This window comes from Paralichthys olivaceus, chromosome 23, assembly GCF_024713975.1.
Source record: "Paralichthys olivaceus isolate ysfri-2021 chromosome 23, ASM2471397v2, whole genome shotgun sequence".
NCBI classification, from domain to species: Eukaryota; Metazoa; Chordata; class Actinopteri; order Pleuronectiformes; family Paralichthyidae; genus Paralichthys; species Paralichthys olivaceus.
In genome coordinates this window covers 5,515,480-5,536,468 of record NC_091115.1, presented here as the reverse complement: position 1 = coordinate 5,536,468, position 20,989 = coordinate 5,515,480, and the positions used below count along the sequence as shown (strand labels likewise).

The window sequence follows — 20,989 nt, the reverse complement described above, 5'->3', positions numbered from 1 at the left end:
ACTGTTTAATAAAGTTTTGTTTTTATAATTTCTGCCTCATTTGACTTCCTATCCTGGAACGCGTCACGGCGGCTCGTGTTAAATAAGACAGTGGTCCAAACACAGTTTTATTTATTTATTCTTAAACATATTGAACAGCAAAAAGCAACTTTTCTCTTGTTGAGTGTTATTACTGTAAACATGTTCTGAAGTGATACTCCTCAAAAAAAAGTTGATCTATTGACGACCGAGTCTTTTCTGTCCATCCAAAAAGCTCTTTATTTTGGCTGTTGGTTGCAGAGGCGTCCACTATGACAACTTTAACAACAACAGCAACAGTATATTGAAGTTTACATCATAGAAAGCGCAACACTAACATCGTACTAAATCTGTGCTTTTTGGATGGACGAACAGGACTCTTGACAATAAGACATTTTAAAAGAACCTGAATTATGTCTTTAGGTGGGAGACTGAGAACAAGCTGCAGTCATTTAACTGAATATAGATGTATATATATATTTTTTTCATATATTGCCATGTACATTTTCTCGCAATTCATTCCAACAGCAAGACGAGTTAGTCGAGTGAACCCTGTGCAGGATTACGTACATTAGGGAAAGCAACTAGACTCTTACACTCTGGGAGATTTTATAAAAAAAGAAAAATACAGCTGGCAAAAAAGAACATCCAGTATGAAAATGTTAGAAAAGCCTACTCCTACATCAGCTGAATGGTAACAACACACAGCGATACTGTTACAAAGTAAGAAAAGGAGGCGAGGGTGTGTAGCATTATGCATTTTCACGGAGCTGTCATCTGCAGCCTGTATCAATCCCTGTTTCAAGGCATATCTCTGGTAAAAAAAAAAAAAGCCTGTCACACAGAACCTACTGTGAGAGAGCGCAGGAATGAGCAAGTGACGAGGAAACAAGCGACTTCTTGTGCGGATTTTGGTTTTGAAGTTACAAAAGAAGAGTGTCAGAGAAAGTGTCAGAACACTTGGCAGTATGTATGCAATTACAATTAGGCAGAATATAAATACAGCCATGTCTGGCTTTCGTGAAAAAACGAACATGCATATCAAAAACCCTTCATGCTCAGTTCAAGGCCCCCAGAAACTAAACAGGTTTAATAGAAAGTCTGATCTAAAAGTTTTCAAATAAAGAGCAGAGAAATGATCATAGTCTTCATTATTTACTTTTTTTGATTGATACACTTTAGGTTGTTTACTTTCAAACATACCTGATCTTCAGCTTTTTGGTCCCTTCCGTGCTCAACATATGAACACAACTCACTGAGATAGGACGCTGATTATTTGGCTCAACATGTCTTTGAGGGGAGAATGAAATGTCCACAGCGGTAAAGACTGTGGGTCGAGATAGATCGACTGATTTCAGGTTGACGGTGGAGGAAATGATGTAGCCAGCGTGACTGCCTCAGCCAAATGTCTCGTACCTAATGATCCACCATACACAAAGTAAACATTATGCACTGAAATATAAGCAGCTACCGTTGATTGAGTAGCTTAAATCCTTGATGACGTATAAACACAAAAAAAGGAGAAAAGAAAGGGAAGTTTGCCATGATACACATACACACAAGTGTTTCATCTTGTTTTCTGCACACGCACGAGTGTGGTTAAGAACTAGGATGCGTGAATCTTCCGACAGAGAGCTTTGCTGGTCAGCGTGGAAGCCGAAAAAATAAAATGCAGATGGAGATTGCACCATGGCTGTTTTAGACTCAATAATAATAATAATAAGGGGACAAAAGAGGACACATTTAAACTATATCTCTCACGCTCCTCACTTCATTCAGACAGTCAGTATCTCACACACACACATACACAATTGGGATCAGGCTGCAAACTCAAGATACAGGTGTGTATGTCATTCTGAAAACCCTGATGCGCCGCTTCTTGAGTGCAAAATCCCAGGTGTTCAGAGAGTCGGTGTCAGTTTGGTGATTCTCACTTCGCTACCGTGCGTCTTTCTTTCCCGGACCAAGCAGGCGGTCGGGATCAGAGAGAGAGCAGCAGTGGATACAACAAGGAGAAGGAGGAGGAGGGCCAGAGAGGGTGCAGGGGGTGGTAACGGATTTTTGTGTGGGGCATTGTTATATCGAGCGTGCTCACGTGCACCGTCGATGTTTACTCCAGCCACCTCACCCCTGTTCAGTAAAGCCGCTTCTCGTAACTGTGGAAGCGAAGACACATGGAAGAAAGATCAGCGTGTGCTCGAATAGAAAAAACAGGATTTCTGTGGAGACTTTACCAACTGCTAATAATAATAATAAAGATAAACTATTTCTATGGTGGCTTTCAAAACTGGAGTTACGAGGTGCTTCACAATATCAAATATATAGGAGCAAAGTAATAGAAAAGACAGATTATACTATGCATGCAATAAAACACTTAAAAAGAACAATAAATCTAAATTTAATCATTAAAGCAAATAGTAAAAACCGCAATAGTTTTTGTTGCTTTGGTTTTTTCTTGCAACTATAGAGCAGCTTTACTTTCGCTAATGTCATTCATCTATCAGGCTCTGGAGCAAAGCTGTTTATGAGCAGTAAGAACAATTTAAATCATCATACACCTACAGAGGATCTTTGTTACTTACGAGTGGAGACCGTGAACGCCTCCCTCCACCTGTGCAGACATGGTTCGCTTCTCAAACTTCAGCTCACCGGAGTACATCATGGAACTAAAGTAAAATACAAATGTTCTTCATTATAATAAGAACAGCTGACATTTGTATTGTGACCATTAATCCACAAAAATACAAACTACCCACCGGAGGACAGAGAGACTCTTTGCCCCGATGTCCTGGCAGCCATGTTGGATCCCAGCTATCAGGTACGGTACAAACTTGTGGATGGACCCCTTGTCCTGCACCGAGCCCGACACGCCCTGGGCTACTTTCACCTTGTCGCCCTCGCTGTGGAAAAGACATCACACACTTAACACTCTCCCCGCAATTTGGCTTTTCATGACTCGTGACCTCTTAACATACCTAAAGTAGCGTTTCTGGCTGCTGGTGCTCTTCTCCATAGCGTCCAGGGAGCCCATGCCGCGATACTTTTTCAGCCGCACGCCGTCTGAGAAGAAGTACTCTCCTGGAGCTTCAGTGGTTGCCGCTAGCAATGAGCCCATCATAACTGGCGTGGGAGACGGGAGAGAGTTATGTCTGCGATCTTGTATTAGTCAACCTGACCTCATCACTGAAGGTATAAACCACTTTGTTGGCAGGAAGATGTTACGACAGTGCGTGTCACAATCTTTGTAATCTCACCAGTCGACGCTCCCAGTGAAAGCGCCTTCACCACATGACCCACGGTCTGTATGCCACCATCAGCAATGACTGGCACACCGAAACGTCTGGCGTACTCCGCTACCTTGTACACCGAGGTCCCCTGGGGCCGCCCACACGCCATGACTGGAAGGGAGATAACGTAATTTAATATAATCGCCATGGAGACAAATCACACAGCATGCCGAGGTGATGCAGAAGTTTGGACGAGCGGGACGCAGCGTCCATTTCACTGAGCTTCTTCAGGTTCATGTCGTTTGTGCTGAAACATGTCTCCTCTGTTCTCGCTGATGAACGTGACCTAGTCTGAGCATGAGGCTGGTCCCCATGGCAACCCAGAACAGGGCCTTGGTAGATCACCATGACAACTAGGAGTGGTCTCAGGGTATTTGTTACTGCTACCAGCTGATCGCCTTTCCTTCTTCTTGTATTACTGATGAATTAACTGAATATTATACATCAACTTCCTAATGCTCCTATATTTCAGTGTGCAGCTGCTCACATGGTACCAGGACAAAGATAAAACGAGCTGCGACTGCGTTCAGGAGGTGACACAGTAAAACAGATCAGTACCTTCCTGTGTGATGCAGATGGAGCCACAGCCCATTCCGACTCTTAACGCATCCACACCAGCATCGATCAGGTTCTTGGCCTGGGCTGCTGTAACCACTGCAGGTGGAGAAACAGGAAAGAAAAGTATTCGATTTTGGGGATATTATAAAATGTTTGATGATTACAAAACGTATGCCCTTTGTCTAATGCTTTTTTTACCCCCCACACAAGTACATAATTACCTCCCCCAAGGAAATGGAACAACAGGGTTTTTTAACCCACGCTACTCAGAGAAATTCTAATTAATAATGGAACAGAAACAGACTCACCGTTTCCTCCCGCCACCTGCAACTCTGGATGCTTCTGTTTAATATAATTTATCATGTTGATTTGATACACCGAGTTGCCTTGTGACGAGTCCTAGAAATGCAAAAACATTTTTGGTTTAAGTACATTCAGTTCACTGTTATTTATAAAGACAAGAAACAATAATTGGCAACATTTTGGGGCTTTGAGATCATTTACAGAATCAAATATTTAAAAACTCTATTGTTCAACTCTTTACTAATTCAACACGCACCAGTACAACAACATCCACTCCAGCCTGCACCAACAGGTCCAGTCTGTATTTGTCGTCCTCTCTGGTGCCGATGGCGGCGCCACATAGCAGCTGTTTGCGTGAGTCTTTGGAGGCCAGCGGGTAATCCCTGTTCTTCTTCAGATCCGTCCTGGCAATAATGGCCACCAGCTCGTCGTTATCGTTCACAATAGGAAGTTTGCCTGGTCACAGAGAGAGTGAAGGACAGGATGATAAATTACATTCTAAGATAAATAAATAAATACTTGCTTTATTTTATGCACAAAATTGTATTCACCTTTTTTACTGCGCTGCAGAATATCATTAGCTTCTTTCAGCATTACACCAGCTGGAGCCACAACCAACTCCTCCCTCTTAGTCATGGCCTAGAAGATCATCGGCAGATGAATGTAAGAATTACAAGGGATGCCAATAAAAACAAATTTCAAGTGATGAATATATGAAACAAAATATGAAAGATACACACCTCCTCCAGGGGTCTGTTGTGGTCTTTCTCAGAAAGAAAGTCGATATCTCTGGAGGTGACGATGCCGACCAGTTTGCTGCCCATTTTGCCTGTCTCTGTGACAGGAATACCAGAGAAGCCGTGTCTTACTTTGGCCTCAAACACATCCCCAATCGTGTGGCGCGGACTCATCACAACTGGGTCTGTGATGAAACCCTGCTCAAACCTCTGGAAGCCAAAACCAAACATAAATATTTGAATTATTGTTTTTATTTCCCTCTCGATTTATGCAGAGCAGCAAGAGCAGGTCAAAGTCAAAGTACACACGACACACAATGATAATTGAACAGTGTTTTACGAATACAAAAATTAAACGAACACACACAAACTAAAGGCAACCTTAAAAGATGACAAACACCCTCAACTTTACAAGGACGAAATGAGAAATAATTTGAAATAACAGAAACAAAATACAACCCAAGAAACAATACAACTCTACGACAACACACGAGTGAACAACATAACTACAGTAGTTATCTGCTATGAGGGATAATCTTCGTTTACCTTGACCTTGCGGACCTCGTTGGCTTGAAATTCTGGCGTGCAGTTGTGGTGAATGATGCCGATGCCTCCCATTAGCTGCCAGATTCAAAATTCAAAAGGATCAGTGGATTTGAGGATGATCAAATTCAGGAAATATTAGTGCTTTTTAACGATAGCGTTTTCAGCGAATCGTCATCTTACCGCCATAGCGATGGCCATGGCCGACTCTGTGACGGTGTCCATGGGGGAGGAGATGAGAGGGGTCTTCAGGGTGATCTTCCTGGTCAGTGCGGATGTCAGGTCCTGGAGACAAAAACAAGACAGTGATGCACATTGGAGTGCGTTTCTGACATTTCGTATATAATCCACTAGGGGGCGGAATGAACTAGCAAGATATACAGGACACTACTGTTGTTCCAACAAGTTAAATGTGTTAAAATCTATTCCAGGGTAACAAAATACCTAAATTAACAAAAGGCCAGTAAGTTCATTGAAAGCACACTTATGAGACAGACTCATTTTAACTAAATATTGGCTTTGGTGTGTCATTTAGGTTTTATCACCTCCACCGGAGGTTATACTTGCACTTGTGTCTGTTTATGTGTCCACAGGAACATGCAAAAACTAACTACAAAATCCCTGATTTGAATATGCACCAATATTTGATTAACTCTTCCATGCCTCATGTCCTACCGCTCCACAAAATGTCATGTAAACAAGTTGGGTAGTTAATGCAACAAAAAACAATTGGCGGAGGTGAATAATCATCAGACCACTTGCTTGTATCTTTTATAATTCAATTATAAAAGAGATATACGCTCCACTGAGGACCTTTCTAGTTTGTGAGTCAATCTAAACCTTTTTCCTTCCTGTCAGGGACCTAAACCTGAAAATGAGCCCTGCTAAAGAATCTCCCACCACCAGATTTAATTTTCACGTCCCACCGATTCCCATAACAGTGACAGATTTTTGTTATCTTCAGCTGGAGGGACTGAAAATAATGACATTCCTTGCACATGAGTTTTAACTCCTTATCTGTGTCAGACATAAACTATGGAGGCTGTGTGCCGCTTTTCTCACAGGTTCATGGCGAAGGCGAGAGAAAATCACCTGAGAGCATTTCTCCATCTAGAGAGCAGAACTGCACTAACCTGCTACATTCAGCATCACACATCACGGCCCCAAGGAATTTCCCACAACAGCTCCTCTCACACGTGGCATTTTTTTTTTTTTTTTTTTAAACAGAGTGAACCCTAACCTCCAAGCGCATAACTGAGCTTCAGTGTGTGGACAGTATTTTACTTCACTACCCAGTGAAAAACTAGGCCACACTGAGACTCTAACCCATGACAACGCATTGAGGCAGACAAGCAGCTTGCACAGTTGAAGCAAAGGAGCTGGAGAACAGCGGGAGATTAGAGCTATCAATTAAATTAAAACCCTCCAGAATTGACAAAGCAGAAGAGAGGGATTTCATCTAAAGCCCGAGAGATTAACTCTGCCGTCATCTGCCGGGAGACGTGGACGAGCAGCCGACCAGACACAAATGTAAACATGAGGGTGAGGGAGCAGCCAGTGGGACCAGACCACAGAGAGCAAAAATAGCAGAGCAGCCAAGAGGAGAGGAGAAGTGATGCAGACGGTTTCACCCAAAAAGAAAACTATTTTTGTGAGAGCTGCAGTTACCAAAATGATCCTGAGGCCTATAGGAGAGGTTTGTTTAAAAAGAAGAAATTAAAAAGACTCAACTGTAATAAGGCTGATGGTTTAGGAAGTGGCTCTGCCAGGAATGGTCTGTCTGCTGACACTGCTTCACTTCATCATCCTGAGGGGTGTGGGCGGAACTGAAGAAACGATTGGCTTCTTCAAAATACCCATGAAACCTCGACTTAGATGTACTTGCAACAATTTTCTGGAATAATAACAGACCTCATAGTTTTTTCTTTTCAACAGATGTGAACCTGGTGCTGGTTCGGAGTTGTCTCAACTTATGTAAAAATGGTGGTCGATAATCCTGCCCCCAGCCCCTGACCTAAGCGGTTCCATCTTCTACACCAGCGCAGAGTTGGAGAACCAGTTCTTTGGCTGTGAAACTGGTTCAAGATCAGGCACTGGCTCCGAACCGGCCCCTGAACTGTGAGGTCATGTATCTCCGTACTCTCAGATATCTGCGATCGGTTGTGTACTCACCACTTCATCTGATGTGAAGTCGATGAAGCCGGGTAAAATCAGGAAGTCACTGAAAGACATTAAGAAAATGCAAAGATATTTTTTAATTCGTTACTGTACTTATTTTTCATGCATCTGTACTTAAGTAGATTTATCCTCGTGTACTTTTCACTTTTACTTCACTGCATATATGTGCAAATATACTTTCCACATTTTTACAAATCATTGCATTACAGTCACACACACAAATCAATTAAGGAAGAAGAATAGGTCTCCTGCAGCAGCGTCACAGCGCGGTAACACATACGCAAATATCTCGCTGACGAACCTCGAATAAAACATTCACTTCCTGTGGCGAGGCCAATCACATGTGTGACCGTGTCTTCACTGGGGAAAAATGGATTCAGACCAGGCCACCGCCGAGACTCAGCCTTTAAATACACACCATCCACAGTCATATTTAAAAGTTTGTATTATTCTTGGAGTAAATAAGTTGTACAGTCGGCACAGTTACTGATGTATTAGACTGTTGCATTAGGGAACAGGCTACACACAGCAAGTATTTTACAAAGCAGTACTCTTGCGTGGTGGGTGGGGAAATAAATAAATCTGAACCATCCACACTTGATAGGACACTGCGAGGGAGGAGTCCTGTCTGTTTCCCCTCGTTTTAACAACCCAAACACCAAACCAAACATAAAGGTCGCGTAGGAGGCGCAGCACACATCTGCTAGCTTTTAGCAGTGGCCGCAAACCTCAACTGCAGCACACAGGCCGAGTTTACAGACTCTGGGTCAGCGCTGCAATCGGCCTAGTTATAGTAAAGAAAACGCAGGCTTGGAGATTATTATAGTGTTATAATATGACTGTTAAGGCGAGAACTGGTCTTACCGGCTTCTACAGTTTGTTATATATGTATTGTATGTCCACACCCACAAGAAGCATCTGGAAGCATTGCTCCAAGTTTCTTTTAAAGCAGATAGTCTTTTAAACGTGCCTGATTTCTTTCATCAAGATCCATTAATTATTCACAGAAAACACCATATTTGGAAATATCGCTCCAATATTTTAGGGGTCTTCCCTGACGTAACACATGCTTCTACTGAGATTTGAGGAAATCAGTCCAGTCCTTTTTTTAGGGAAAGCTGAAAACTTAACAACAAACAAACGGGGTCAATGATTAACATTTGTTCATCTGATTTCTATCCCTTTATTTGGTTTGTGTATCAAAATAAAAGCAGACATTAGACTAGCTACAGTTGGCAGAGGGAATATAACTGCCACTGTCTGCTCTGTTGTGCTTGTAACACACCAACTAGGTTAACACTACTCTATTATCAAGATTTAACTGGAGCTCTTTGGAACTTGCCCTTAAGGATTTCAAAAAAAGTGAGACAGGCCATCTTAAGTACAGCTCGTGACCATGTGCTCCCGTGTGTGAGGGTTTAGTCAAAAGAATATGGGTGAGCTGAAACCCTCAGAGTTGTGTGAATGGGAAAGACAAAGAGAATGAACCTAAAACCAACCTATACCTATAAATGATGCATGAGAGGGACTTTGGAAATTGAATTACAGGGATGTTTGTAGACGTTATAAAAGGTTGAAACACAGGACAAGTGGCTTGTACAGACTCATTCATCCTCAGACCAACCCAATTCACGCCAATTGCTCCTGCACTTCACATGATGTTAATTCAGGCCATCATGTGCGCAGAATTTCCTTTAGTCGTGATGCGCTTGATTAAAGTGTGGCAGACGTTCTTCAATCACACGTGGACACACTCAAACATTGTTATGTTTTCTATTCAATTAGCTGCTAAGGAGCAGCAGGAGCAGCAGGAGCAGCAGGAGCAGCACTGCTTAAAGGGAAAGACTTAGAAGAAGAAAAAAAAACCTTTCAAAATGACTTTTAAAATGATTTGTTGGCTTAAAACAACTAATGGAAAATTATAAATCTCACAACAGCAATGTTTGAAAGAACATGAAATAGTAAACTGTCCTTCTGGCTGTGTGCCTGTCAGGTCACGGTCAGCGTGAACGAAACAGGGCTACACGTCATCACTGGCAAGCATAGAGGCAACTGGCAAGAAAAGTAGATGTGGAATCAAGCTTTCCAAGAAAAATTTACAAAGATTAAGAATTTTTCTTTGGTGAATTAATAGTGTCAGTGTGCTCACAGTGAATCTGAAGAAAAAGTCTTGAACATCAGTACAGCTGGGAAAAATGCAGCTAAACTGGGCGATTTGGGGCGAAGTTAATGCTCTCCTGTAAAGTCCTGCAGCTTTCACAAGACCACAAACTGACAGAGAGACAACATTCGTTGGTGCCTCCTGTGGCTGCTTAAACTGGACAAAGTCAAATAAAGATTCATACATTGTGTGCAAACGCTGAGCATTTTCCAACAAAAGGCTGCTGAGTGCACAGGTGAGTTTGCAAAACTTCTTCACACGTCTGGTTTCAGGACATTGAAAGTAAACCAAGGAGAGTAAACATATCTGTTGAGCTGTTTTACTTGAACAAGCTGATCTGCTTGGTGTTTATGACTTCGCTCAAACACTGAATGACACAAACTTGTGAAAAACCCAAATTAGAGAGACAGTGTAAATCCCACATACACGCAATGTATGAATTTCACAGTTTAGTTTGGCTCTTGAAGGATGTTATGAAAACTGAAATGGCCCCCGATTGGAAAAAGGTTCCCCACCCCTGTCGTGGCAGCACCTGTGGCAAAACATATTCACATAACATAAACATAGGAGTTAAAGCACAGTCATCACGTTTGGAGAAAGTTTTAGTTCAGCAAAAGCAAAAGGTAAGAAAAAGAGGCATGCTTCATGCTTGTGTGTCCAACAGCCACTGCAACCGCGATGGATAACGTACTTGTCATTAATTATTAAGGAAATAAAAAATGAGGGATTTGTTAAGAAAATGATCTTAGCCAGAATATGTGATGATTTTTAAAGCATGTGTCACCAGAATGCTTACGAGGAGTGCGTGCTGAGAAATAGTGTCACTAACAAAGTGCACAAGCTGTTCCATCATGCACACAGGACAGGTCGTGCACTGTGATGTTAGTTGAAGTCAATAATGCTGTCACGTCTACTGGAAGCAAATTTCATCCCCATGACCAAGTTCAGGTCGAGCGATCCAACAAGCACTCAGCTTATCTTCTGTATTCATGCACTTTAAAAAGACTCCAGATTCACATTTAGGTTTTGGTTTGTCTCACTCGAAGTAGAGTTAGGACAGTCATTTGCTTCCCTCTTTTGAATTCATCATTTGGAGACACAAAGGATTTTAAAGGGCACAGTTTCAAAACAGTTGGAAGATGACTTGTTTTACTCACTTGTAAGTCAACCCATCTCCTTTAGAGCATAGCTCTTCAGCCGTTTGACCGTCGGAGACAACACACTGTTGGTCAGATCTGCTGGTTCAAAATGCGTTGGCCATTACAATGCACCGTGCGTACACTTCACCCACCGTTGCGCGCAGGTGAGGTTTTAAAAATCAGGAGACCTCACTATGAATTGTTTTTATTACTGAACTGAGATTTAAAGGAAAAAAATCTGTGATAAGGAAACTCACTTGTATGTGAGGCCGTCTCCGATCGAGAAGAGCTGCTGAGCCGAGAGTCCATCTTCAGGTACGTAGCCCGTGCCGCCGCTGATCAGGTAATCCGCCATGCTGCCAAATAACAAGGAGAGCAACTTCAATCAACTGTGCAGCTCGACAATCACATAACAGATGCTCATGTTACAGACAGTGCCAGGACGCTCCGCCAGAACACTAGACATCCCCTTCGCAGGCAGAGCTTTAATGACCTTCTCACAAAAAGACATAACCATGGCAACATCAACATCCCTCAGGCAACATCAGGTCAGAGCGCCTGTGCAGCAGGTGCCAGATGCTTCCTCCTCTTATGAAAACATTAACAGTCATGTGATAACGTCGGGCTGAGAAAAGGCCTCTTCAGAGAGCTGGAGAGAGTACAAAAACGATGCTGGAGATTTGTTAGCATCCCTTCGTCCTCTCTCCCATCACTAAAACAAAAGACATTAACTCTTATTCCTCGTTTCCTAAAACTGTCTTAAGCTGATTTGGGAGCTCCTGACATTTGCCAGAGGGGCTGTAAGTTACAGTCTGAGCCGAGCTCTCCTGCTGAAGATCTGAAGAAAGTCCAGACTCCTTTTCTCTTCATGCTATAATTGTCTTATGAATGAGTTGACTTTTGGGTGGTTTTACATTCTTGAGATTCATTAATATGAATTATTTAATAGTCTTATTAACAATATGATTTTGTGCTAAGAACTGTGCTGTGCACAAAACAAAACAAAATTGAATGTTGATAAAATAACAATATGAAGATAACTCAGAAGTATCTCTGCATCACAACTATTAAAACCATTGTTGTTTACAGATCACAAATTGGAAAACAACAGGATGTCAACAAACGCATCAGGAGTCCCCACACGACCGCGTGTCCCAGTAAAACATGACCGTGTGACCCACTGACTCCAACCCGGACCACTGAGCAGGGGGCGCATGGTTTGCATTAATGCTGAATAATATACAATGAATAAATTACAGTCTTCATCACTTTGCTGGAGTGAATTTTCTATTTACATGACTTTACCAGAAGCTAACAAACATTAGTTACACACACTCCTCGATATAAACCAGTTGGCCCACCTGTGTTTGTGCAGTGAAACACAACAACAACAACAACAACAACAACAAAGCTACAGCTGACAATCCATGTTAGCATCTGTCACAGCTCAGTCGCATCATATCATCAAAACACCGTTAGCTTACACGTCTGTGCATTTAAGCTAACGTTAGCCTCGATGCATTTTTACTGTAGCAGGTGACCCATCGCAATAAGTTGAAATTCTACAACGATTCATTGTGTTTTGAGTCTTAAACGCAGGCCGAATTGAAGGGAGGCTCCCGTCACATGCGAAACAATCGATGATATTTTACTAATCGGATTAGGTTAGTTATGAGGACAGAGACAAAAAAAAATTTTGTCGAAACGCCTACGGGGCTTTGGTGCCGCGTTCGAGGGTGCACGTCGGGCTTCTTTCCAGCCGCATGTATTGGATGCAGGTTGATGATGACTGATGACGAATATATATCTCAGATGTTCAGGAGGGCAAAGCGGGTGCTGTTACTTTATGTTCTGTAACATTAGAGGTAACATAAGTTAAATAAATGAATTGAAAAATCAACCCAAGCGAAGCTCCAGATAATAACAGCTGTTTTTAAGTAAACACTACAACAATATCGTTAAAACTACCCGTTAAGCTAGCCGTGTTTCTTCAGCCAGCTGCTAACGTGGCTGGAGCTTCATTCAGCCACGTGAATTTTACATTTAAAAGGCGAATTTAGCAAAAGAGTTGGACATAAATAAAGAGCATTTCAATGCCGAAGCAGTCACTTACTGCCCGGCTACACCTCACGGGGCTCCGGCTGCGGTGTTAGCTCGTCGAGTCTTAAACTCAACATCACACGAAGCCGACACATCTGCTGCAGATGTGCGAAGAACGCGCACACGTGAAGTTTCGGGCACAGCCGCGTCCAGACATGTGGGTGAGAGCGTTAGCATTTAGCATTAGCAGCGGTTATTTTAGCCTCGCGTAGAAAAAGTAAAAAAAAAAGGGGGAAACTTCAGACTTTACGGCTTTTTCTCTTCTCGAGCTAACAACGCGTTTTAAAATTGGCAACTACGTCTCTAGCGTAAAACTGCGACGCCTTGTCCACCACCACCCCCCCTCCTCCTACCGGAACCGAGTAACGTTAGCTTGTAGCCGCGAGAAGCTGATGATGCCCACGTTGACGGAGGAAGGAGGCAACTTTCCCCGGAGTGAACTCAGGCTGGAGGACGGAGGATTGTTTTTCTTTTTACCTGGAAGGACAGACTGGATGAAAACACCGCGTGGTCCCGAGGCGCGACAGTGCAGGTCTGCATGTAAAAGTGGAGAGAGGAGAGAGTGTGTGTCCGTGTGTGTTGTGTGTGTGCAGACGGTGTGTGTTGCTGTTATGTACGAGCAGCAGCAGCGTCACATCCCCTGTCTCCAGTCAGAGGCGTGTTTAACCCTCTGCGTCCTGGTGTGTGTGTGTGTGTGTGTGTGTGTGTGTGTGTGTGTGTGTGTGTGTGTGTGTGTGTGTGTGTGTGTGTGTGTGTGTGTGTGTGTGTGTGTGTTTATTCCTGACTGATTATCTCATCTTATCTTTAGAATCAAGTCCCCGTAAATACTTTTCTATTAATAAATCTATGTCATCACATTTTAAACTGAAGACACGTTTTAAGGTCAGGTTAAGATAGAGATTAGGATTAGAGTAAAGCAAGTAGTAACCATGGTTTAACTTGGGTCGAGGTTAAATTTAGGTCTAGGTATAGATTTAGGTTAGGGTAATGCAAGCTCGAAGGATAATCATGGTTAAATTTAGGGTAAGGCAAGTGGTAACTTTGGTTAAGGGTTGGTTTAACTTCAGGTAAAGTCAGCGTAATGTCCTCTGAAGTCCTGAAGACACAACTGTGTGTCTGTGTGTGTCAGACATCTCCTATATTGCTCAGGTACTTTATTTGATCACATCCATTATTCATCTCTATGCATCCACTAGATTTAAAATGTAAATATTGCACTTGCACATATAGTATTTCTGCATGAAGATTCAGAATGATCAGAATTTGTCTCACCCAAACAAGAACACACACACACCCAAAATAAATCATCGAGTATGAAACACACAAGTGAAATCTGATCCCTTCCATCATACAATTCAACTAATCAAACAAATGTTGAAATAAATAAAACATATCAAATGAATGGCTGAGACACTAGCACCTGTAGGGGGATAATCAGCAGCAGCGAACCACAAGATAAAGTACTTAAGTGCATTATATAAAAAGAACATCTGCTTTATTGCCCTTTATTAAAAGCATGCCTTGTGGCCCGCAGTGCTAGATTAAGAGTATTCAGGAGTATTTAGGTACTACTGAGAACTATACTGGAATCTGTTGTTTAGCACTTTTTTAAACACTTTTCAGTCTCTAGTGAGAAAAGAGAAAATTAAAAAGGCAGTTAGACGGGTCAGTGGGGTCCTTTAAAATTCTATTAGCCTTAGATTTCACATGCAAACATTAAACTCATTATATTGTAAAATATTGTGTTGTCATACATCAATCTTTGGTATCTGATGACAGTTCCGGACATGACTTTAATTACTTTTAAGAGAGTAAATCATGTGGCTGAGTCATTCTCTCAGATGTGTAGAAAAGTGAAGACAAGGGGGTATTGATTTCCTCCCTCAGAGTGAAAAAAAAGCTCCATGTCTATTTTAACCTAGAGAAACATTATGTTGAATTTAGGAGCCCCTGCTCTGAATTTTGATCACATGTCAAATCATCTAAACTGGATTAAGCATAGTGAAAGGCCAGAGCCGGCCCCTTTTTACTCACACGATAACAGCTGGAATAAGCTTGCAAAAGGTTTTGTCAGGGAACTTCAGGGCCATTTTTTATTTCTAGCACCAAAAGTAAATGTAGTATACAGGTGTTCACAGATGTTTATGGCAGGAAATTAAGGGAATTTAAACCATGAAAATAATATTGGTAATTAACTGCTGGGAAATCTTATGATAAAGGAAGCAAGGAAGGGAGGAAGTAAAGAAGGAAGGAAGGAAAGAAGTCTTCTTTTAGGAATGGAGTACATAAGCAATGCCAAACATTGCAAAAACACCTCATCATGCTTAAGACGATAGGTTGTAAGTCACTTGTCTTAAAGCAAATAACATAAAACCTTCCCAGAATTCAGTGCTCACACATGCCAGCTCACATTACTTGTCCTGACAGTGTGCTGCTCTTCTCTTCAAGCTGTCAGCGGCGCAACAGCAGAATCAAATGTTTTAAGACCGGTTTGTCAGGAAAAAGAGGGAAGTAGTTTTCCTGTTTTACGAATTGGTCACTTCAACGACACCAAGAGCTACTTTTAAATGTGTTTTCAGCAAATCACAAATCAGTCTCCTCAATCTTCAGCAGAGCAGCAGCACCATCATCATATTTTCTTTTGCAATGTGTAGCATAATGAGGTTGCTTATTATGGCACAGTGAAAACAACTGCAGATCCTGCCTGTCAGAAATTAGGGGTGGGATTAAGGTCTTCCCTGTATCCCCGGTCCTCCCTTGTTCTATAATAATCTGAGGTGAGGGTTCCTGGATGTGTCTGCAAAAGGTGACAAAGGTAGATCCGTTTCCCCGCCCCTGTGTCTGTGTCAAATTACATGTGGGTCGTTGCATGTATCGGTCACTGGTTCCTTTATGCACTGTTGCTATTCTGAGCGCTCGATTCAGCCTTGTTCATCCGCCCTGCAGCACGCCGCTCGCTCACTCTCTCCTGCCTTGATGATGCATCGTGGAATTGTGAGTGCGCAGGAGGGGCAGGGGAGCAACGATAAAAATAGGACCTGGCAACTTAACATCTCTGCTTTGTTGTTTCTTTTTTACATGAGCATCTGCTCACAAGACTAGAGTGTTATCCACGAGGTCGTCACACATCTCACGAATAAAGTGCGTCACCCAAAGCATAGAGATTTAACTACACGAGGGGCATTTGCAAGCTGATCTTAATGCAAGTGTGAGTGGACGTGTAAACCAACCCAGTGGCATGAAGCTGATTTACATGTGCAGCGTCATGAAGGTGCAGCCAATCAGAGAACTGACAGGGCATCATTATCTTTTATTGTATAATGGGCTTTGACATTTAGGATTGAAAAGAATATTCTACTTGTGCAAAGTCCTTTACACAAGGACTGATTTTCTTTTTTTATAGTGTGACCATTCATTCAAATTTCTGCAGAGATCTAAATAACAGCTCAGAAACTCGTTTGTGGCACATAAATTAAAAAAAAACCAACCTACACACAGTGTGAGTTACACCTGAAAGTTACTAATTCTCCCCCGTGTTTCCCACTAACTCACCTCTCTGGGCCAAGACCGGCCTGGATGCGGGTAGCACTGTATCTCTGGGCTGCAGTCTCATGTCCATGGCCGTGTGAGGTCTGCCGGAGGTACTGTTCACCTTCCCGGGATCCAATGTTCGCAGGTGGCAGCTGTGTGTCCCCCACAATTCTCCGATAATCTGCCTGCTGGCTCTCCCCCTCTCTTTCTGCAATGAAGTGCTCATAACCATACCCCTCCATCCTCTGTCCAAGGTCGGTCTCTGAGTCCAGTGGCCCTCTTTTCTTTGCTTTGCAGCCTATCACCAGTTTTTCTTGTTTTCAAACAGACAAGGTTTCCACCAGCTGAAGGTCACGTTGGGGTCCCAGTGATTTTTGGGTTGAAATCCCTGTTATTATATGAGCTTCACAACCAAAAGTTTAGCAAGTTTGGAAGTTACATTTTGTAAAAAGAACAAATGCAAACTCCCCATTTGTGTCTAATCTTCTTATCTGAATTCCTTTGCCTGCTCTGTTTATGCTGCTGCTAACTACCAGACTAGATACACAGGTGTTCCCACAGAGACAGAGAGAAATGCAAAAAAAAAGGACCAAGCAGTGGCGAGTGACTCCTTCTGCTCCTGCACAGGATGCACCTGCCTACAAAAAGGCACCGGCCACCTCTAGGCGTGTCAATAGAGGGCGTCACCTAGGAGATTCTCCCACTGAGAGGGTGTTGCTGTGGTAATGATGCCAGCAGCAGAGCGTTGTTGTTGTGGTGAGGCGGCTGTGCTGATGTCTTTGAAATAGTGGAGGAGATAGTGGAGGAAAATTAAAAGGGCAGGACACAGCACTGTACTTACATGTTGGATAAAGCCGCCGTGGCCCCCGAGCGATTCTCCACAAGTTGAATGGAGCGAGCGGCCCTGTCCCGCTGAGTGCTCCATGCATGAGGCTCCCTCCATGTCTTCCTCCCCCTCCACGCATCAGTTAATCCTGCTTTCTATCTATCGGCAGCACCATGTCACTTTCACAAAGAGGATTTTTTTTTTTTTTGCATTAGAATGAACAGGACCAGAGACACGTGGTCCAAAGAGAGCAGCACAGTTTCTACAGCTCAGGCAGCAAGATGGTGGTGTGTTGCTTTTTATTTTTCTGCAAAACCAAACAGGAAACATGTAAATTAATCTCCTCTTTCAGGTTGGACTTGTTTTGTTTTTTAAGGCCTCGTAGAAAAGCCTGAGGCCTGTGGTCAGACTTATGATCCAACATTGACATTGCTGAGTGAAGCTTGCACCAAAGTGTCAGTGTTGCATAATGACCCCAAACAAGTTCAAAAGCACTTCAAGAGACGGTTGCACCATTGATTCCACATGTCAAACTGGCTCTTTTTCAATCACACCTATAGCAAGCTGTAAACATATATATATATATATATATATATATATATATATATATATATATATATGGGATGAATGTGTTGAATTGTTCCATTTTAGGAAACTGTTGTTCTCGATTAAGGATCCTCATCTAAAGAGGTTCCCCCCCACACACACACACACTTGGGGCCCTCGCTCTTCTCAAAGGGATCACCTCCAGGTGACTGAATGTTTGTGACAGCTGCTGGGACGTTAAGATGGAAAATCCTCTTAGCCTGTCCTCTGAGGCTCCAGTAAGTTCCCCACTTACAACTCACTGCCATTCTCGACACATGTTAATGGAAACCCCTCACCCACACAGCGCCGATAACAAATCTTTTAAATCAAGGCTTTTAATATTGGACAGATGTCTTTATGTTGATGTGTAATCTGTAAAGATGAATGTGGTGATGCTGCTGTCGTTTCTGAGTTTAGATCTACGCTGCTGTTCCTCCCTAAAACCTGCGTCATCCATGGCATTAAAGGGTTTGTGTCACATGCAGGAGCGACGGGAGGAGCCCACTCTAAATTTCACGTGTGTCCTCACTCAATCACTTAATCATAATGACTGTCATGTGCGCAGTGTCGGCAGTCATTGAAGGGCTAAAACAAATCTGAGTCATAAGATTTAACACACCGTCCTATGTACTAGATCTCTAAGATGATCTAGTACAGTTGTAATAGTTTCACGTCACACGACTGAAGCAGCACAAGACTTGATTTAAGCAATTGTGCAACAGATACAAGGCTCTGTAAACTTTTATTTTGTAACAGTGTGTAACAATTTTACCTTTTTAAGTATAATTTAAATTGAGTTTTATTTTTACTGTAATTGCTGCAGTCTGCAGGGTTTCTGTGGGGTCTTAAAATGTTGAAAGTTTAAAATCTGAATTTTCATGTTAAAAAAATATCTAGGCTAAAGTTTGTGGTATTTGACTCACTTTGAAATTCGTTGCTAGTTATTTTTTAAGACAAACCTTTTGGTGGCGTGAATAGTTTGAAATATCTTTGTATGTTGTTGTTCCTTCTAAACAAAAAAAAAGACCAAGGTGGAACTGATAACGGAGTCTACAAACACCCAGGTGAGAATTAATGTCACTCAAAGCATAACTTCTGTCTGGAGTTTGTGACATAACTTGGTATGTTAAATTAAAGTAATTCTTGGACTCTGATATTCCTTCTTATCTCTAGTACTTGACAAAGGTCTTAAGTTTTAATCAATACAGTCATAAAACTGTCTTGAATTTAACTTGTTGAAACCTGCAGAAATCCTGAGTTCAACATTTCCTGTTAGAACAGTTGCATCTTGTTTTCTGTGGCTCTGGTGAAAAGCTTTATAAAGACAGAGACAGTAAAAACCCAGTCTGAGTTACTCAGGCTAAAAAATGTGCTGTTGGGCGACCGCCACCTACTATTCTCTGTGCACAGTGTTCGTACTCATCACATATACATTCACCACAAAGCACACAGAGGCCCACACATGGCAGCTGACGCTATTTTCCCAGAGACCCACCAGGGCTTGCCCTGATTAGATTAAACATGAATCTACTATAACTAAAGTTTGTTGTATCATTTAAAAAGAATTTCAGTAACTATAGAGCTGTAGAATTCTTAAAAAAGTGAAAATGAAGATGACACAGAATATTTTTTCGACTGCTGGTGGAAATGTGGTTGTGTTTCTTTATGACAAGACACTGAATCACATAACAGGAGACGCCGACACATTATATGACACATACCAGCGAGCCTGCACAGGACGACTAAATGATATTTGTGATGTTATCACTTACACCTGTGCTTTTCCAGTTGTGACATGCCGTCAAGTTCAGTGTCACACTCGAGCTGCGACTCATATCAGATAGTTCAGTGAGGACAATCCCGTACACAAATGATTTCTTCACTCAATTAATTAAACACATTAATAGAAACAATACCAATCACAGACTATATATGAAGATGGTCGACATGACAGCTCCCAATATACTCTTATCAACAACGATCTATATTTAAAAGCATTTTACCTTGAATCAAATATGCTCAAATATATATTTCCACATATTTACTGATTCTATTATTACTTCTTCTATTCTCACTCAGATTTAAGAACGTCACCCCAGACCTGCAGCCAGTTGGGTCTCCACAACTGTCAAACACTTCCATCTAGTGGTTGTAATAATGTATTGCTCCAAACTCCATAAGAGTAAGGGGTTTCCCCAATGGGCAATTTTCTGTTTTTCAAAGATTTTTGCACAAAGGAAATAAATCTGTTTCTAATCCACATATTGCATCTGTTAAATTGTGCACTACATTTTATTTCAATGAGTTAATCATGTGTTTATTCTGAGTCAGTCAGAAATTCACTATAATTTACAAATTAATACCATAAATTATCTTGACATTGCAGATTGATGCATCAAATAACCTTGTCAGCTTTTCAGAAATGTATAATTAGTTTGTTAGTTTAGTCCAAGATTAATTTGTCTGTGATTGCCATCTATCCTAAATCCAGGAAGTGAAATGTTAAACAAAAGGATTTGATGTGTGTGTGCCATTTAGTTAATGCTGGGAAAAAGACATTTGGCCAACTGTGAAAAGTGAGTCAGAGTAAAGACCATGTGTTCGAGGCTCTGGTCTAGAGACCGCTTACACAACTCTCTGCTTTGTTTTAATCTCAAGAAATCACAAGACTGGATTCTCTGAAACTGAAGCACTCCCGTAGAATTGCTACGAGAGCTGTCATGATGCCAAATTTGATTAAAGAAAGTGAAAACAACATAAATGGCTAGTGTTTGCCTTCAGTGAGACGTTTTCTGTCAAGAATCTCAAAAAGGCTTTCTAGCTTTTCAGTTACAGTTTGGTTACATTCAGGTGACAAAATCGAAACAACCCTTTCTGTGCATTAATCACTTTCAAAGGCTTCATGGCAGAAAGCCTGAAGGGCAAACGCTTCCCTTTTGCTGTGTAGTGCTATTATCCCTCCAGCGAGCTGTCAGTGGCTCTCTGGGGAGACTGCTCCAAGACTCAGAGGAAGTTAGATC

The 20,989-nt window shown here is 41.9% G+C and overlaps 1 protein-coding gene across 9 annotated transcripts; it reads right to left on the bottom strand.

Moving 5' to 3' along the window:
- Nucleotides 1–100: 100 nt before the first annotated feature.
- On the bottom strand, nucleotides 101–16,933 carry impdh1b (IMP (inosine 5'-monophosphate) dehydrogenase 1b). 9 transcript variants are annotated; one of them, XM_069519485.1, is made up of 16 exons: nucleotides 16,577–16,933; nucleotides 11,182–11,280; nucleotides 10,943–11,023; nucleotides 7,619–7,667; nucleotides 5,630–5,731; nucleotides 5,450–5,524; nucleotides 4,907–5,113; nucleotides 4,718–4,805; nucleotides 4,423–4,622; nucleotides 4,172–4,262; nucleotides 3,864–3,959; nucleotides 3,273–3,416; nucleotides 2,994–3,138; nucleotides 2,775–2,918; nucleotides 2,601–2,684; nucleotides 101–2,174 (listed from the first exon to the last, which is right to left on the bottom strand). In XM_069519485.1, exons 1-16 carry the CDS (start codon nucleotides 16,795–16,797, stop codon nucleotides 2,153–2,155), a joined length of 1,848 nt encoding a protein of 615 aa, XP_069375586.1. In that variant the 5' UTR covers nucleotides 16,798–16,933; the 3' UTR covers nucleotides 101–2,152. The 9 variants fall into 9 exon arrangements, with proteins under 9 accessions (XP_069375586.1, XP_069375587.1, XP_019947812.1 ...); XM_069519486.1 differs by having other exon boundaries at nucleotides 10,943–11,020; XM_020092253.2 differs by lacking the exon at nucleotides 16,577–16,933 and adding an exon at nucleotides 13,502–13,661.
- Nucleotides 16,934–20,989: the final 4,056 nt, after the last annotated feature.